Here is a 20,578-nt window from a genome sequence, read left to right on the forward strand (position 1 = left end):
GTTATGTTAGAGTAATTACTAGCTAATCTTCTATACAAGGTATGTATGATGTTGGGTTACTGATATTTCAGGAATGGTGATAATCTGCATTCGATAGTCTCTGAACAAAATGAACTGGCAAGAGGCAGGGACTGTAAGCTTTTGCCTCAATGCAAAGTTGATTTGACGTTTATGGATACCAAACTGAGCACATCTTGGCTTCAATAATTCAATTCTCCAACAAAGATGGTTGTGAACAGGTACAAATAAGCAATACTTACTGACTACAGACATTTTTATATATTTACAGATCAATTAATTTTTCACATCTAGTTCTATAACTTGACTTTAAAATTTATTATAATCATATCACTATTCTGGATAATAAAAAGCCCAGAGAGGGGGTGTAAACAAATTCTGCTACCTTAAAAAAGCCTTACCAAAAAAGCCTTAAAAAAGCGGCACAAAGTAGCTATAACAGGAGAAGGAAAATTCTGCAAACATGTCTCCTTTAACTCTAGGCACTAACCTCCTAAGCCATCTCAAGATTTAATAAGAACGACCGTGATTCCTTCACAATGACATTAACTGGCAATGTCACTGATCATTAAAGATATGGAAGAATAATGGAAAACTGGGTTTTTAACTAATGCAAACTTAACAACAATACCTCGACCCCCATTAAATATACAGATGCCACCATCTCTTCCATCATGGATTTTATTTCTTCTTAGTGTAGGATTACTATCTGTCTTAATCCAGACTCCAGCCATTGCATTGTCAAATATTTCATTGTCTTCTATACAGCCTAGACCTATAAATGGAAAATTTTAGGTTATGTTATTTAGAAAGTATATTTCTAAAGACAATATCACTGAAAAAAAAAAAAAAAGGTAAAAGATTAAACATACCAGAATTATAAACTAGAATTCCACCATTCTGTCCTCCCCAGATTTTGTTGCGCCTAATTTTGGGGTTGCTTCCAGTCCTATGGATAGAATAGAAAGTAATGCCATCTCATTGCTTCTGCTCCCACATCCCATGTTAACAGTAAGAAAACCCACAATAATCACTTTAAGAATTAACAACATAATTAAACATCACCTTCAAGATACTCTGAGAAGTCTGTCAGTGAGGAAACGGGCTTAATTTTGCGTAATTCTATCTTCCCACAGAACAGACTTAGCTATAGATTATTACTACAGAGTCTCCTAATACGTAAACTAAACTGAGGATGTTAGATTAAGTAACATTTATTATTATATGCTCCCCTCATATGTAAAATAAAATATGATCAGGACTACTGCAATTCCAAAAACTGGTAAAATACAAGAAAGAAGGATTTAAAGCCTAATAATTTTGCAGAACGAGCATAAAAACAGAAGCTCCCATTTAATAAGTACCTATGACATGTAGGTACCTTACAGGTATTTTTACATAGCTTTCCACTCTCCAATATGATAGAGTACACTGATAGCTGATAAGGACTGTCACACCGGATGACACAACAGTGGAAATGAGCTCTTACGGCATATGTGCCATTCAGCCAAAACTTACACACAATTTAAGCCGAGAGTATGAACACACATACAAAAGGAGGAATAAAAATTGAGCATTTAATAACTAGGTAATTTTTTCTATTTACCCTACACACTCACAATTCCCTCCCCGAAGAAAGCCAAATGTGAAAACATTTACCTTATCTGAACCCCTGAATACATATGATTATAAATATCATTGTCCTCTAGTACTCCATGTCCATTGTCATAAAAATAAACACCAACCTAAAATTAATAAAGATTTTTTTCAAATTAAAAAAATGTGTTTATAAAACAATAATTTCCCATACTAAGTCAAACATAACCTTACCTGCTTGCCACTATGTATCCTGTTTCTTCTCAGTACTGGAGTGCTGCCAGTTGTCACCCAGACTCCGGCCAGAGTATTACTATAGACTTCATTCTCTTCTATTACGCCTTGTCCTTTCTCATGCTAAATAAAAGTTATTGACTATAATAGGTATCTTGTATAAGCCAAGTAATTTACAGTATAGTCTACCTTTTGAGACAAATTATGACCAAAAAAAAAAAAAAAGAGCTAACTGGTAACATTCTCTTACCTAGTCTTTACCTGAGTTTAAGCTCAAAGGTTTTATACTGTCCTTTGTGTATTTTTGTATTTTTAAATCTATTATGGTAAGAATAGTAGCACTGGATTTTCTTATCTCATTCTAAGATATAAAACAAACCAAAGTTCTCTCACTTAGGAAGTTAATAATTATTTCAACCTATCACTGGTTCAAAACAAGGTTCAAGTTACTAACATTTTTATTTTTAGTAGAAGATTTAAGACATGAACATTTCTAGAACTAGGAATAAAAATTAGACTCACACCTGGCATCACACAAGGACCTTTCTGAAATTCTCTACATTTTCTTACTCTAATAACAGTGTCAGATACTATGATGACAGAAGACACAGGACGAATACACTAATACATAGGTTTTTAAATTTTGTAAGATGCTTAATTATGTTTCAACATCATGTCAAATGTCTGGCTTTTTCAGAAGATAAAAATATTCAAGTCTAGTATTACTAATACTCAGTGATATTATGATTTTAATTAACAGTTTTGGAAAATCTCAGAGACTCATACAGTAATCACACTGGCCAAATTCTAGTGTAACAAATATAACTCAGACTACCAACCATTTGTTGTATGCGTTCAGCCCATACTGCCATTATAATTAGATATTTCAATAAAAAGGTGTATCTCCTATGCTTAAATTTAGTCAGTTGACAAAACTATAGAGCACTACACACAAAATATTACATCATTCATACACTGGGAGAGAGAAAAAGTTGAATATGGCCTACTTACAGGTAGACATAATTTTGTACTTTCTTTCTTTTCTACCCCGACTTTAATTCATGAAGTTCTAGAACTGTATTTATTAACTTACCACATAAATTCCACCATGCTGGCCATCATGAATTTTGTTATGTCGAACAATTGGACAACTGTTTGTCCTAATCTGAATTCCTGCTAATGCATTGCCTATTTAAAAATAAAAGTTACAATATCAACATATGGAGCCTAATGGAACATAGTAAGAGCGCAATTCTGTGAAATATGTCATATTCAGAAAGACACTTATGATCCATGAACATTTCAGAACAAAACTAAGGGAACTAGGAGTGTAAGAAGATGCAGAAGGATTGCAGGCAGTCTAAGAATAGTGGTTACGACCAGAGATGCTGGAGCCAGGCTGTTAAGTTTTGACTCCCAGGAATTTGACTTATTTCCTATGTGACTTTGATTAAGCTGCTTAAACCTCTTTGTACCTTTGTTTCCTGACCAGTAAGTGGGGGATATTTAATAGTGCCTACTTCACAGGGTTGATGTAAATATTATATGACTTAATTCAAGTAAGGTACTCAAAAAAGTACCTAGCAATCAGTAAAATTATGTGTATTATCCAGTAAGTATTAGCAAAAGAGGACACCCAGGAACATATCAGTGTCTAGCACACAGATACCTAATAATTGTTTGCTGACTTAATACCTCAAAAGTTTTAATGAGGAGTATTTTCCCTTTCTAATTAGTACCAAAGTGTATTAAACTACCACAGAAATTGCTAAACAATGGAGTGAATTAAGGGAACTGCAGATACTCTGTGAGAATAGGGTCTTAGTTTTATTTTCATCCCTAGTATGTAGAACAGTGCCTAATACATCGTAGATACTCAGTAAATGTTTGTTAAGTGAATAAATGTCACAGAATAATCTTTATTGAGAATTTAAAGAACCTAGATCAGTTCTCCTATTCAGAAGGTTTCAAAATGGTCCATTTACTAATGACAGGAACACAGGCCAGGTTCTAAAATTTTATAGAACAAAATACATTTACCATAAATGTCATTTCCTTCAATAAGGCCTCGTCCATCACCGAAGATGTAAACTCCACCTTGATTTCCATTAAATATAGAATTCCCCCTATAATCATGTGGGGAAATAAAAAACACACAAAAGAATCTATTCAGAAAAGCTTGCTTGTTTTATTAAAAGCCCAGCCATGTTCACGTGACCTTAGAAAATTATTTAACTTCTACGAGCCTCAGCTTCCTAATTTATGAAATGAGAAACTAGATGATTTCCTTTTAATTCTAAGACTTAAAGCTTTGGAAAAGCCATCTAGTATTTGAGATGCTGGCACCCCACTCCAGCTTTCTTGCCTGGAGAATCCCATGGACGGAGGAGCCTTGTGGGTTGCAGTCCATGGGGTCGCTCAGAGTCAGACATGACTGAGCGACTTCACTTTCACTTTCATGCACCGGAGAAGGAAATGGCAACCCACTCCAGTGTTCTTGCCTGGAGAATCCCAGGGACAGGGGAGCCTGGTGGGCTGCCGTCTGTGGGGTCGCACAGAGTTGGGCACGACTGAAGTGACTTAGCAGCAGCAGTAGCAGCATTCTTAGAAATTCCCCTCAAAAGTGCTAATTCAGGGAACTCCCAGACAGTCCAGTGGTTAGGACACTACACTTCCACTTCAGAGGGCCCAGGTCTGATCTCTGGTCAGAGAACTAGGATCCCACAAGAAGCGAGGTCAAAGGAAACAATAACACAACTTATTAAAATTTACAAAAGAGGAGCTAATCCATTTAAAAGAACTTTTCTTAGCTCATCTACAAGCATTTGTTGAATAGTAATTAAGATGGAAATCACACAATCAACTTTCATAAAGCCAGTGGAAAACAATTTTATAGAAATAATTCATGGTCATTGATTTCATTATCATAGCTCTGTTTTACAAGTCTTAGCCAATGCCTGTAAGACTGGATCTGTGGATTCCCCTGGTGGTCCAGTGGTTAAAAATCCACCTCCCAATGCAGGGGACATTGTAAGATTCCACAAGCAGTGGGGCAACTAAGCCCATGTGCCACAAGTACTGAGCCCACGCTCTAGAGTTTGTGCTCTGAAACAAGAGGAGCCACTGTAACGAGAAGCCCACACACTGCAACTAGAGAGGAGACTCCACTCTCTGCCACTAGAGAAAGTCCATGTACACCAACGAAGACCCAGCAGAGCCAAAAATAAAATACATAATAATAAAAAAGACTGGATCTGTTTGTTTCCTTGCTGTGGCCAGAGGGAGTGTCAGGAACTGACAGCTTAAAGTTTTGACTCTTTTGTTATTCTTGGTCTCTTTGTCCAAATATCTTAAGAGATAATTAATAACCTAACTATCTGATCTCAGAAAGAAAAAGGACAAGACAGATCATTCAGATTCCAAGAGAAGATCACAGCCCTATTTACTCATCTATAATGAAGTTTGATGAATTTAAAATGAAAACCACAGCATTTGCAATTTTTCATAAAAAATAGAGGTTACATGGATGAGATCACTAATAAAAAACAAAACACCGCAAAATAAATGCAATAGCTATGTTCATTCAGATGCACAGACTTTTATCTATCTTATAGTAATCAGGTGTCCAGGAAAAATAGAGTTAAAACTAAGTATCTTAACTCTTTTTATAACATAAAACATAAAGTGAAAATATAATTCTCTTCCATAATTATATAGAAATACCTTATTGTTGGGTCACTATTTGAGGTAATCCATACACCTGCAAAGTTGTTTGCATAGATTTTATTCTCTATGAATTGTCCTCTTCCTTTTTCATGAACATATATTCCCCCAGTCTGCCCATGATGAATTTCACATCGAACCACTGTGGGGTTAGCATAAGCCTTTACTTCAAAGCCTGCTATCCGGTTTCTGTGTATGTTGCAGCTTTCAAAGTAACCCTGGAAAATACAGAAATTAAGCCTGAAGGTAAGGCTACTTTCCAAAAAGAAATGACATTAAAAAACCTTTTAAATGTATACCTCCAAATTAAGTATTAGAAACATTCAAGAGTTAAGAATGAAACAGAGACAGATATATACTAAATTTAAAATTATAAACATTTAAATGTTTTAAGCATTTCAGTTTAATTAATTTGAATTAATTAAATCCTCTTAATTAATGTGAGTATATTCAAAGCCAGGAAAGAAAAACAGGGAAAGATTTATTCAATAAACGCAAATAAATACCATTACCGAATAAGAATACATATTCAACAAAAGGTTTAAGTATTAAAGAAAACCTTAAAAATGTCCCCAAAAAATCAACTATTAAAAAGTTGACCAAAGGACATAATCAGAGACTACAGTAAAAGACATAATAATGTTCATCTTAGCACAGTAAGAGAGAACTGACTCAAAATGTTGTGAAGATCTAGGCTCATGTTATACATGCTATCATGTTTAGTGAAAAGAACAGTATACACTGTACTTTAAGATAATATACATTCAATATGACTCAATTTTATTTGAAAAAACAAAACAACAACAACAAAAAAAAACAAACCTGAAGGATAAAACAAGAATATGAGAGTGTGATTAAATGAATAGTGGTATTATGCATGCTTAATGTATCCTTTATGCTTCTCTAAATTTCTTAAACTTTCTACAATGGATATATGTTACTTATTTTCTAAAGATAATAAACATTACTGTAATACTGATATCTTAAATTCTAAGACCCAGTCAGACTGAATGTTAGAGGAAAAAATGAGAGAGTTAAATAACAGCACTCCTAGGAGTATGAAAGCCATTTCATACTCCTTGTCTACCTCCCTTCAAAAACTGAATGTGTTCCCCTCTCATTAAATTCCCTTTCACACTAAGTATTTTCTTATGCTACTTCCATGTACTATCTTGTGCTTAACTTGTTATATCCATTTTTACCAATTATAAGCTTCTGAAGAGAAAGGGTGCCTCTTTTACTAACTTCTGGAGCATCTATTTAAGATTTTACACATGGTAAGCACTCAAACATGACTTGATAAACTTTTTGCCAAATCTAGTAGAGGTTAAAACAGGATGTAATTCTGAGTATTCTAATATACTACATATTTAACTCTTTAAGAAAATGTCTGAGAATAACATTTAGAAGTAGTTTTCAGGTTTCATTTCCCACAAATAAAGTACAAATCACTTACAACTTATATCTGTTAACATATAGGTTATAAACTTACTCTTTTTAAAAAAATTGGGGGATTGCATCAAAAATAGTTCCTTAATACATGAAAAAATTTTTTCTTCTTTGATTTATATAAAAAAAAATTGGATCCACACCAGGTGTATACAGACTATTATGGCAAAACTGAGCATCAAAGAAACAACAATTGTGAAAGAGATTAAACTGAAAGAGATTAATGACAGTTTGGAACAATTCAACATTTTGATGTTTTCATCATTGAGAAGGGAGCTCAACTTGTTTCTGTCACGAGTTGAATGATATACCCTGAATGGTAAACTTGGGAAAGAATAAACTGAGTATGCTCAATTCAGCTTCACTCTTTTTCTCCCTCAAGTGAGCTGCCCTTAGGGGAATATACCTTCTTTACCATACCATGAACATTGCCTGTGACTAAGTAGATAAGTGCATTTTATTCCAGGGTTCAGTTAAACAGACCCATTTAGTTCTAAGTTATATCCTCCAATTTAACCTTTAAGGGAAATGAAGTTGATATTTTAACCTCCTTATGCTACTTCATAGCTTTGATTTCTTAATTTGCTCACAACGCAGCAGGAAAAGGTATGCTATTTACTGGGCTTCTATGAAGATTCCAGTGACAGGACACTGTCAGGTTCCAGCTGTGCTAGTACAACATACAGTACTGCAAGTATACTTTGCTACAGTGTATCTACTAGAAAATTTTCAACTGCATGGTTGCTTTTTTGGCAACACCATACATACATCTTGCTGGATCTTAGTTCCCTGAACAAGGACTGAACCCAAGCCCTCAGCTGTGAAAGTGCATAATTCTATCCACTAGACCACCAGTGAATTACTTGTTTTCTTTAGGTTTTGATTTTGCACACTTAGGAGAGTCAACTAGGACCCACAAGTTTACTAAGGCAAACAGCAGTCCCTTTCTTTATTTTCCCTTGTCCAGAGGTCCCCATTTTCAATTCTTTTGACCGACTTTCATATTTTTAAGTGAAAATGCGTACTATCTTGAGTTTGCAGTTTTAGGTATTATGTGCTGATCTCCTATTACGAAAGATGAGATTTTGCTCTTCTACAATTATCTTGTTCTCTTTTGCTTAGACATCCAGTGATAATTCTATCCTAAACTTGCTACTAGTTGTTTAAATCACTTTTTTTTTTTTTTGGTGGCTGCGAGGCCCAGCTTGCAGGGACTCCCTGTCGGAAGACCAGGGATAGATCCCATGCACTTGTCAGTGAAAGCCTGGAGTACTAACCAGTTGACTGCCAGGGAATTTCTAATCATTTCTTTTTTTTTTTTTTTTAATTTTTGGCTGTGCTGGGTCTTTGTTGCTGCGTGTGGGCTTTCTCAAGTTGTGGTGAGCAGGGGCTACTCTCTACTTTCAGCACGTGGGCTTTCTTATTGCAGTGGCTTTTCCTGTTACAGAGCACAGGCTCTAGAGTGTGTGGGCTTCTGTAGTTGCAGCTCGCAGGCTCTAGAGTGTGGGCTCAGTAGTTGTGGCGCATGGGCTTCGTTGCCCCAAGGCACGTGGGATCTTCCTGGATTACGGATGGAAATGGTGTCCCCTGCATTGGCAGGTGGTTTCCTAACTACTGGACCACCAGGGAGGCCCCTCAATCACTTCTTAATATATTTGTATTCACATTAGGTTCTTCCTGAATATAAGCAATTTTAGAACCTGCTCTAATCTGAACTGGTTACCATGATCATAGGCACATGCTTATTTTACCACACTGTAATTTAGAGGTTAAAAATGTCTCCTAGTTCTATCAAAGATGGGAGTTATAATCTGTATCTTTTGTTTTAAGATAACTTTCAAGAAAAGAAAGTAGCAAAAAGTTTTTGAAAGAAAATTTTTTCTTCTTCATGCTCTTAGAATCTTTTACATTGCTACAACTGTGATTTTATTACAGTCAGGGCAACATTTGATTGACACACATAGTTTTATAATATCATAAGAAAACTAACCTACTGTTATGAATTGAAGGATTCAGTTAGTGTAATTTTGCTTTAAAATACATTTTAATGAAATGCATCTATTTTGTTAAGAAATGCCTTTAGTGCAAAATGGTGTAATGGACTCTAAGTAGTAAACGTAATTCTACTTTGCCTTTTAAGACGCAAACCATGAAAGCTCTAATATATATACAAAACTCCAAGGGCACAGACATTTTCCCAGACTATTCCTTATTATAAAATGATTTATTTCCCTACCAGAAGATACCAGATTGCTAACAGCTTCTTCTATATTCTAAAATAAAAGCTTGTTAACTTTTCAGCACAAGCATTTCTAAATCTTTGATATATGTCCTTAAAAATGATCATTCTACCAAGCTAAAAAAATTAACATTGATTAATAGAAGGTGAGATTAAATATTTTTTCATTAAAATTTTTTGAATTGAAAGTCTTTATTAAAGATGGCAGAATGAAAGGCATTCAAGAGTTCCTCTTAAACTCTCCAGATAAAAGGAATGAATAAAAAGAAAAATATGTTATCTTCATTGAAATAAATGTCTACAATCCCAAACTATACTCTATCAAACACTTGCCTAATACTGTGATATCTGGATAAGGAAGACAAAGGTGAGAGCTACCTTTAGCAAGGTATGTTTCCCCAAGTAACTGTTTTAATAAGCAAGCATAACCAATGATCTACTAAGTAGTGACATCTAGTGTCATGAACAGAACACAGGAGAGGAAGGAAATAATCCCACAGTAATATTTTCATAGAAATAATTTAGGCACAAGAAGAAAATCTGAAGACACACACTAATGTACAACTTCTATTATCTAAAACTTGCATTTTTTATCTAAAGAGGATTATCCAAAGTAAAAAGGAGCAGAGGAAAACCATACTTCAACATAGTTTTTGTCTCCTGTCAATCTATCATGAGTTAAATTCATAAACTTAGAATACGTATCTTGAAATTTTTATAACAATTTGCTACTGCTGTATTTTAATTTTACTTTATGAAAATAACACTCTGCAACAGACTGAATATTAAAACAAAAAACCACAAAGAATTGGGGAACTGTAGATGTTGATTGAAAAATTATTTTAGGAGTGAGAATGGCACTGTGGTTATGTAAAAGAAAAAGAAGGAATCCTACCTTTAAAAGAAAGATACATGCTGAAATGTTTACAGATGAGACGATGATATCTGAGATTTGCTTCAAAATAATTCAGAATAAAGAAGAGAATAAGCAATGTATGAGGAAGTACAGATGAAATAAAACTGACCATGAATTGAAAGTTTGAATACGGAGTGTGGATACATGGGAAATTCATTACAATACTGTCTCCAGTTTTATATATGCAAGAAGGATTCCATAAAACAAAAACACATTAAAAAAATCAGATATAAAAACCATACTGGAAACAAAATAGAAAAAGAGACAAAGATATGTAGACATAGTAAAAGACACAGATTTGAGGAAATTACACAGAATCGCAGGTGGTGCTGGTGGTAAAGAACCCGCCTGCCAAAGCAGAAGACGTAGAGACGTGGGTTTGATCCCTGGGTTGGGAAGATCCCCTGGAGAAGGAAATGGCAACCCACTCCAGTACTCTAGCCTGGAAAATTCCATGGATGGAGGAGCCTGGTAGGCTACAGTCCATGGGACTGCCAAGAGTCACACATGACTGAAGCAACTTAGCACAGCACAGAACAAAGGAAAAGAACGGAATAATATAGAACAACATAAGTAATAGAGAAGATAACTAAGTTTCTAAAGAAAGGAACATATGAAGCAGAAAAGTAGTAAAAAAAAAAACAAACTATTAACATATAACAAAAAAATCACATGGATAACTGAAATAGAAAAGCAAATCTCCATCAGAAAGGAAAAAACAAAAACAAAAACCCAGAATGATCTCAGACTCCTCAGTCACCCTCAGTTCTAGAAATACAAAATGACTACGCAATTCTGAGTGAACGAAAATAAAAAACTATATACTCAGCAAAGTTAAAAGGTTAATGGGTAGACATTTTCAAGTGGGAAGAATTCAAGCTACAATACCCATAAGCCTTTCTTTTAAAAATAAACAAAATCAAAATGGCTAGATGACAGAATAGCCATACCAAGAATGAATCAAAATAAAATCAGGAATGGAAAAACTGTGATAAAAGGACTGAAGGTTAATAAATATAAACACAGACCAATAACTGTAGGAATAGAAATGTTATAAAGCACTAAAGAAAAATAAGGATACAAATGATGGAGTACAGAGGTTTGAAATATAAAGTATTTTTTATAATTTTTCAAAAGTTTAAACATGCAGTTAATTATGACAAACTCTAGAACCATACCCTTTGAAATTCTAGGGATGTCTTTTATACGGGGCATGTAATATTTTAAAACATTAAGATTTAAAGAAATGTCAGAAATTCTTTCACCATTCATTCTTGCCAATATAGGAGTTTAAATTCTAAGCAGGTCATAGACAAGGAAGAGGAAAGACAATTTCAGAGAACAGTACAGAAACTAATTTAAATATTTACTCTGATGTTCTCTGAAGTTCTATTAAAAAACAAAGTCAAACTTTAAAAAGGTTAACCTTAGTAATACTCTACCAATCATGGAAACCAACACAAAAAACACCTTAATAATAAAGAACATTCTACCAAAGGATTTTAAAGGATTGTATCACAATACTAAAATAGATGAGAGGCCCAAGATATGCTTTTATTCCCATCTTTTCCTTATAAGTCTATATAATTTATATATTTCCATTAAGGATTGATGAGATTTATATCTGTAGGATCGCCCAAGATTTGTTTTTTAAAAATTTATAAACTTGAATCTATATAATGTAAACTGTACTGGGACTGTGTGAAGAGTATACTATTTGATAAATTTTAGTAAGTGACCATCAACATTAGGTCTTTTAAAAATGAGGAAATTTACTCAGGTTAAAGTTATTTTGGTACCTCATATCATCTATGAATGAGACCAGAGGCATGCATAAATATGATACTTGAAACTGTATATGTAACTCTGGGGCAAAGTCTAAAGGCAATACAGGCAAATAAATACTAGCATAGTATAGTTTCATTACAAAAATATGAGTTCCATTTAGAATTCCATTTAAGAATTATTGCTAGGGCTTCCCTCATGATCCACGGGTTAAGACTTTGCTCTCCCAATGCAGTGGGCAGGGATCTAATCTCTGGTTGGGGAACTAAGATTCTGCAGGCCACAGGTAGGGTGTGATTAAAAAAAAAAAAAAAGAAAAAATTAGGGGGAAAAAAATATTACCAACACAGGCCTCTAAGAGGGGGTAGATTCTAAATAGCAGAAAGCATTTAATAGACAAGCACTTTTTATGTATTCTATTATTTAATCATCAAAGGTCTTTCAACATAGGCACTATTATCCTCTTACATAACTTTGTAGTCAGTGCTTGTAGAAATGGCTAGCATGTAATGGTAGCTGCACTGACTCAATAATTCTGCACAACAAAAGCCCCAAAGCTCAGCTTATGCCAAAAAAAGGATTTTGTTCTCAGACATCTAGACAAACTAGTTGACCAGAGAGTTGGCTAAGTAACTCTGCTGATTTTTGCTGGGGACCAGCCGGACAAAGGCTGATCTAGGCTGGCTTCCGTAATGTGAATCTGCTTCACACATCTTTCATCTTCCAACGGGCTACCCTGGGCATGTTCTCACGGTGACGACAGAGGTACATACCCAATTCAAGGCTCTGGACTGCATCTTGTTTGCTAACATCCAATTGACCAAAGCAAGTTGCATGGCTGAGCCCAGGGTCAAGGGCAAAGTGAGAGGACACTGCAAAATTATGTAGCAAAGAGTGTGCCCACAGGAAGGAGTGAAAAATTAGGACCATCATTGCCATCAACCACAGAACCCAATCCATGTGTGTTGTATAAATGAGCTAGTGCATGTCCAAGGCTCCGAGAAGTTAAGAGCTGAAGGTTACACAAAGCTATGCTTTGAACCCAGGCAGGATGAATTCTCTGAAGAGTCTTATGTTTTGATAGCCTCCATACTTCTGCTGCTGCTGCTAAGTCGCTTCAGTCGTGTCCGACTCTGTGCAACCCCATAGACGGCAGCCCACCAGGCTCCCCCGTCCCTGGGATTCTCCAGGCAAGAACACTGGAGTGGGGTGCATTTCCTTCTCCAATGCATGAAAGTGAAAAGTGAAAGTGAAGTCACTCAGTCGTATCCGACTCTTAGCGACCCCATGGACTGCGGCTGAGAGCCTCCAATTTCCAAACTCCCCTCTTTCCTACTCCTTGGGAAAAAAGAACTACAATTTGCAAAAAAAAAAAAAGTCAATTTTTAAATTCTAGCTGGAGAAGGACAAGTGGTCATCTCCACTGTGCTTTCTTATTTACAGGCCCAAACTATACAGCATGAGTTTTAAGTGAACTGTTTTTCTCAGGTTATAGTTATCCCAGGAATACAATGAACTGGGGGGTCTATTAATAAAACTATTTACATCTAACCAGAATGTAACAAAAGGGTACTCCTTCCTGGTCTACTTTAGTTTTAACAGAGTTTAGCAGACTTCTTTGGAGGTCCAGTGGTTAAGACTCCGTACTTCCACTGAGGGAGTATGGGTTTGATACCTGGTAGGGGAATTAAGATGTTACATGCCACAAGTGGTGGGCAAAAAAAGGGTTCTGTGTTAGGGTTTTAGGCACAAACAGTTGAAAATAAACTTCCTTTGTTAATAGACAATTTTTCTACGTCCCAGTTCAATGTTCCAAAATTGTTTGATTATTACCACATAATTGCAATAAAACTTTATCATGCCCTTGTTACCACATTACAACCTCCTCTCCCATCCTGGACTCCCATCCTGGACATCCAACAACAAAAAATGTTGCCAATGCTGTCCTAGGATTTTAAAAAATTACTTCAACAAAAACTAGGTGTTAGGAATCCCCTAGCAGTCCAGTGGTTACGTTAGGACACTATGCTCTCACTGCTGAGGGCCCAGGTTCAGTCCCTGTTGGAGAACTAAGATTCTATAAGCTGTGCAGCATGGCACAAAACAAACAAAAAGCAACCTGCATTAAACTAACTTATGGTGCTTACTAAAAATGCATATACTGGGTGCCATCCTGAAAAATTCTGATTTATTGTATCTGGGTGATTTTTATTCATACTTACATTTGAGAACTACTGGATTAGACCTTACTCTCCCCAAAGATTGTATCAATTCTCTAAGGACTCCATCTTCTCTACATGTATGTAATGTTAGATTCAAGAATTTACACAATTGATATTGCATACTCATTTCAATTTTTAATCTTCTTTTAGACTTATACTCTTCAATTCAGCAATTTGGAATTTAACTGATAAATTAGTATTTTTTTTTAATTAAGAATAAGTGTTCTTACCATGCCATGATCAAATGTGAACACACCAACGTCACGTCCATGATGAATATGATTCCGTCTAATAATTGGGTTTCCATGATTTTTAACCCAAATCCCAGCTAAAGCATTATTGGAAATTTCATTATCCTCATATATTCCCTACAACAATTAACCAGAAATAAACATTAGTACAGTTTAAAAAAAAAAACAGAAAAAGAAAAACCCCACAAAATTAAAAAATACCTGTGCATGATCTGTTATATAAAGTCCAACATTTTCACAGTCACTGATGTTACAGTGCTTGATAGTGGGACATGCTCCTTGACCACTAACACATACTGCAGAGCCAACTGTAAGAAAAACAGTTTATTTAAAATTCTATTGGGCAACACAATGACTAGCTTATAATAAAACATAATGGGAACACTAACCTGTGCATGTACTTCGGATAATACAGTGATCAATAATAGGGCTACAATTTACTGTAATCTCTAAGCAGTGATGTGCATTGTGGTGTTGAGCAGATTTGTCATCAGGGTTAAACTGAAAAGTAGAAATTTTGTTTGAAATAAATAGCCACAGCCTTAAATATTTCCATATAGGTACTTAAAAATTTATAATTTCTTACCCTTATTGTCATGTATCCAACATAAGCATCTTCAGAACCTTCCATAAAAACAAAGGTTGAATCTCTAGTGTTTTCAATTATAACTTTGTCTGCTACTTTTCCAGGTGCTATGAAGAAAATATTTTAAAGCATATTACTTTCATGAGACAGATCAAAAAATTACTTTCTTAGTCAGTAAAAATACTCTGCCATAAAACTAATAATTCAATAGAACCCTTTCACAGTTTTAAATTGGGTAGTTCTTTTGGAGAGGGAACTTTAAAGGAACATTAGAATTGGGTAGACAGGACTAATACTCATTTTATCAAATAGATAACTTGTCATACTTAACACGGACATTATTTGAGCATCACTGTAACTCAAATTCATGTATAATAATACTTTTAATAGACTCAGCTACAAATAGTATTCAATACCAAATGCAATGGCATTAAAATGTGGGTTTCTTGTGGAAACCAAATCACTACCAGTAGCACCAGAAAACAACGTTCAGAAAGAAGAAAGAAGGGGATGGTGAGCAAGGAGAGAAAGAAAGAATCTTTATTTAAACTTATTTTCAGTACTGGTCTTGATTTGGAAAATAATGAAAATCAGTAGGGAAAATTTTTCTATACTCTCTCTCACTCTTCTTTGTCGTGGAAATAGGGGAGGGAAGAAGAAAGGGCAGTAAACGCAAATCTCACTAACTAGTTAACAACTACTCGCTATTTTAAAATGGTCTTATACTACTGTATCCTTAAAAAAATCAAACAGCCCATAAATTTTCAAATAACTGATCAGTGCTCAACAAACATTCCATTTATTTTTAGAACTGTGACCATAAAAACAACTTTGAAACAGCATGGAAAGTATTTTAAAAGCACATTTCGTTTCATTAAAAACACAGCAATAAAAACATTAGCCTCTGTATTTTCACATACAAGATAAAACAGATATTTTTTTCTCCTTATTAATTAAAGCAGTTGGACAAACTATTGGCATCAAGAATTATACACATTCCCCCAAGGGAAACATTTATAATTTCTGAACTCTAAAGTTTTCATTTCCATCATATAAAATATACATGACATTTCTAATTTTTTCCTACAATTAAGATATTATCAAGGTTCATCTGGATTTTAAGTAACCAGCATTTTTTAAAAATCCACCACATAAATAAAGTATTAAAATTCTAATGACAACACATTTCAAAATACCTGCACCAATCATGGTGATTGGAGATTCAATATATATCCATTCATCAGTATATATTCCAGAATGAACAAAGATAAGTCCATCAAAATGAGCTTCTTGTACCCCACCAAGGGCATCTTCAATTGTATCGTAGTACTAAAACAAACAAACAACCCCCCCACAAAAACATGTCAGTAAAGAACTGTAAGATCATCATTTTAAATCTTAGAAAAAGACAAATCAAACATACCAACATGTTTTCTCTTCCTTTGTATCTTGCAGGGTTACTATAGAAATGTTCAGCAAATCCTGGCTTTACATGTGCGCCTTTATACTAAAACATCAAAAACACAAAAACAAAAAACTGACTACTAGTATAAACACTATAGTTTAGTTTAGTACTACATCAATTTTTAAATTTAATTTTTAAAAATAATTATTAGTCCAATTAATTTTCTGATGCATATTGCAATGTAAAATCTGGAACAGTTTATGACTCAGTAATATCAAGTAAGGACATGGTTTTTCAACCTCAGCACTACTGATAGTTTGTAACAGATTCTTTCTTGTAGGGGCTTATTCTGTGCATTGTAGGATGTTTAGTAGCATCTGCTTCCCTTGTGGCTCAGCTGGTAAAGAATCTGCCTGCAATGCAGGAGACCTGGGTTTGATCCCTGGGTTGGGAAGATCCCCTGGAGAAGGGAAAGGCTACCCACTCCAGTATTCTGGCCTGGAGAATTCCATGGGCTACATAGTCCATGGAGTTGCAAAGAGCCAGACACGATTGACTGACTTTCACTTTTCACTGGACTCTGACCACCAGGTATCAGAAGCAGTCTCTTCTCCAGTTGTGAAAACCAAAAATGTCTCCAGACACTGCCAAATATCCCCTGTGGAGCAAAATCACCCCTAGTTGAGTAGTTCACTATTCATAAAGGACCATATGAAAATGAAGCTAAATGTGACTACTGGACTACCAAGGGAATTTCGTGAAACTCTAAATAACTACTCAACAGTAATAATTTAAATATAAGTTGAAAGAGATCCACAGAAAGTATAACTGCTCTCAGGCTACTGATACTTATGACTACTGTTTAAATTTACGGCTACTGTTTAAATTATTAATAAATATGCCAGCAGTGAAAAGAACTGCTGATTCCTTTGCTGGCTGATAAATGTGTACTGACTTGAGAAACCTATTCTTTTTTTTTTGGCCATGCTGCGTGGCTTCTGGGACCTTAGTTTCCTGACCAGGAATTGAACCCCGGCCCTCAGTAGTGAAAGTGTGAAGTCGTAACTGCTGGACCACCAGGAAATTCCCGTGAAACCTATACTTGAATTTAAATTGTAAAAAAGAAACTTTTATAAAAATATATTTATAAATATATAAATATAATAAAACATTATATACTTAAACTTTTATTTAAAATATATATAAGATCAGTATTTTCCATTTATACTTCATACCAACTGCTGGAAACTCTCTTTCCATGGATTTGGGTGTTCATATTCTTCTGGATTAATCTGGTAGAATTTGCCAGGTTCAGGGTGCATCATAGGGCGGGTATACTCAAATACTTCCATGTATAATCGTTTCCTGGAGGGGGAAAGGGGTTTAAGATTTCTTCATAAAATATTTTTTAAACAACTACAAAAATTATTTGAGGCCTCAAAAACTTGTAAGAATATGACAGAGCAGCATTGTAAATGTAAAAATAAAATTTTTGGCTAAAATAATATAACTGCATATAAAAAGTAAAGTAGTCCACCTAAAACAACGCATCAATTCTTTAAAATCTGATTGTTTAGTTAAAGGAAAATAAAAGCCACACACAATTATAATTTAAAAGGATTATTTTAAATAATGATGTTTCATGTATGTCTGATCGCAAATCATCAAATCTTAGGAGTGGAGTGATAGTTGACTATTATATAATTTCTTGTACAAAACAAATGTTTCTTCTTCTGCCCTTTTAACATTCCCTTTTTGCTTTCCAACACAAATATAATTTTCTTTCTTAAATTTAAAGTGTACCTTATTTTTAGTATCATAGAAGTAATACATATAGCTGCTGTAAAATACAGAAAAGTATGAAAGAGATAACCTACTTTTAATATATTAACTATTAACAATTTACTGTATTTCTTTTCAGTCTTTTTAGCTACAGAGTTTCATTTATTACAATTGTGATAACATAAAATTTTTGTATTCTGCTTTCATTTTTTATAACATGGCATATTCCCGTGTTATTAAAAACTGTAAAGTTCACTGTTAATGACTATATCACAACCCTTAAAGTACCTATAACACTGTTTACTTTTAGTCCAATCCCTTATTGCTAGACTTTGATTATTTCTAGCTTTCTTCCACTATTAACTATGTTATTACGAAAAATTTGCACATAACGTAAATAAATTTTCAGAAGTGGAATTCCTAGGTCAAAGGGCACACATATTTCATGGTTCAAAAATACAACTGTCCAAACTCTTTTCTAAAAGTGATATACAAAATCTACATTCTTACTGAACTATTAGCTATTTTAAATTAGACTTAGTTGTTTCTAAAAAGCAATGGAATGAAAAGCATTCTCCACAATCACTCAGTAGCTTTTAACTGACAAATAGAAGAAAAAGTACTTCCTTTATTGTTTTAAATAAAGAAAGTACTCAGATGGTGGCTCAGATGGTAAAGCATCTGCCTACAATGTGAACCTGGGAACCCAGAGACCTGGGTTCAATACCTGGGTTGGGAAGATCTCCTGGAGAAGGAAGTGGCAACTCACTCCAGTATTCTTGCCTGGAAAAACCCATGGACGGAGGAGCCTGATAGGCTACAGTCCATGGGGTCACAAAGAGTTGGACACGACTGAGCAACTTCACTTTCTTTCTTATAGTTTTAAAAACACTGCCTGGACTGATAACCAACATTTGTGATAAATAGGTAACTGGGAAAGGAGCAAAGGAAAGATATATCCATTTGAATGCAGAGTTCCAAAAAATAGCAAGGAGAGATAAGAAAGCCTTCCTCAGTGATCAGTGCAAAGAAATACAGGAAAACAACAGAATGGGAAAGACTAGAGATCTGTTCAAGAAAATTAAAGATACCAATGGAACATTTCATGCAAAGATGGACACAACAAAGGACAGAAATGGTATGGACCTAACAGAAGCAGAAGATATTATTAAGAGGTGGCAAGAATACACAGAAGAACTATACAAAAAAGATCTTCATGACCCAGATAACCATGATGGTGTGATCGCTCATCTACAGCCAGACATCCTGGAAAGCAAAGTCAAGTGGGCCTTAGGAAGCATCACTACGAACAAAACTAGTGGAGGTGATGGAATTCCAGTTGAGCTATTTTAAATCCTAAAAGATGACGTTGTGAAAGTGCTGCACTCAATATGCCAGCATATCTGGAAAACTCAGCAGTGGCCACAGGACTGGAAAAGGTCGTTTTCATTCCAATCCCAAAGAAAGGCTATGCCAAAGAATGTTCAAACTACCGCACAATTACACTCATCTCACATGCTAGCAAAGTAATGCTCAAAATTCTCCAAGCCAGGCTTCAAAAGTACAAGAACCGTGAATTTCCAGATGTTCAAGCTGGATTTAGAAAAAGCAGAGGAACAAAGGCAGAGATCAAATTGCCAACATCAGCTGGATCATCGAAAAAGCAAGAGTTCCATAAAAACATGTACTGCCTTATTGACTACACCAAAGCCTTTGACTCTGTGGATCACAACAAATTGGAAAATTCTTAAAGAGATGGGAATACGAGACCACCTGGCCTACCTCCTGAGAAATCTGTATGAAGGTCAAGAAGCATCAGTTAGAAGTGGACATGGAACAACAGACTGGTTCCAAATAGGAAAAGGAGTACGTCAAGGCAGTATACTGCCACCCTGCTTATTTAACTTATATACAGAGTTCATCATGCAAAATGCTGGGCTGGATAAAGCACAAGCGGGAATCAAGACTGATGGGAGAAATATCAATAACCTCAGATATGCCATTGATACCACTTTAATGGCAGAAAGCAAAGAGGACTCTTGATGAAGGTGAAAGAGAGCGAAAAACCTGGCTTAAAACTCAACACTGAAAAAATTAAGATCATGGAACCCAGTCCCATCACCTCATGGCAAACAGATGGGGAAACAATGGAAACAGTGAGAGACTTTATTTTGGGGGGCTCCAGATTGCAGCCATGAAATTAAAAGACGCTTACTCCTTGGAAGGAAAGTTATGACCAACCTAGACAGCATATTAAAAAGCAGAGACATTACTTTACCAACAAAGGTCCATCTAGTCAAAGCTATGGTTTTTCCAGTAGTCATGTATGAATGTGAGAGTTGGACTATAAAGAAAGCTGAGTGCCGAAGAAT

The 20,578-nt window shown here is 35.0% G+C and overlaps 1 protein-coding gene across 1 annotated transcript in view; it reads right to left on the bottom strand.

Annotated features, from left to right (window-relative positions):
- Positions 1 to 20,578, bottom strand: part of FBXO11 (F-box protein 11) — a 28,348-nt gene that overhangs the window by 5,844 nt on the left and 1,926 nt on the right. Inside the window, exons 4-17 of the mRNA XM_010838649.1 lie at positions 17,660 to 17,789; positions 16,443 to 16,526; positions 16,216 to 16,348; positions 15,020 to 15,126; positions 14,823 to 14,934; positions 14,635 to 14,741; positions 14,413 to 14,550; positions 5,572 to 5,789; positions 3,889 to 3,974; positions 2,942 to 3,036; positions 1,849 to 1,971; positions 1,678 to 1,763; positions 891 to 967; positions 650 to 793 (exon numbers count right to left, since the gene is read on the bottom strand). Coding sequence (XP_010836951.1) covers positions 650 to 793; positions 891 to 967; positions 1,678 to 1,763; positions 1,849 to 1,971; positions 2,942 to 3,036; positions 3,889 to 3,974; positions 5,572 to 5,789; positions 14,413 to 14,550; positions 14,635 to 14,741; positions 14,823 to 14,934; positions 15,020 to 15,126; positions 16,216 to 16,348; positions 16,443 to 16,526; positions 17,660 to 17,789 — 1,640 coding nt within the window. The remainder of the gene's footprint in view (positions 1 to 649; positions 794 to 890; positions 968 to 1,677; positions 1,764 to 1,848; positions 1,972 to 2,941; positions 3,037 to 3,888; positions 3,975 to 5,571; positions 5,790 to 14,412; positions 14,551 to 14,634; positions 14,742 to 14,822; positions 14,935 to 15,019; positions 15,127 to 16,215; positions 16,349 to 16,442; positions 16,527 to 17,659; positions 17,790 to 20,578) is intronic.

Source organism: Bison bison, unplaced genomic scaffold, assembly GCF_000754665.1.
Source record: "Bison bison bison isolate TAMUID 2011002044 unplaced genomic scaffold, Bison_UMD1.0 scf7180017864101, whole genome shotgun sequence".
Taxonomy (NCBI): domain Eukaryota; kingdom Metazoa; phylum Chordata; class Mammalia; order Artiodactyla; family Bovidae; genus Bison; species Bison bison.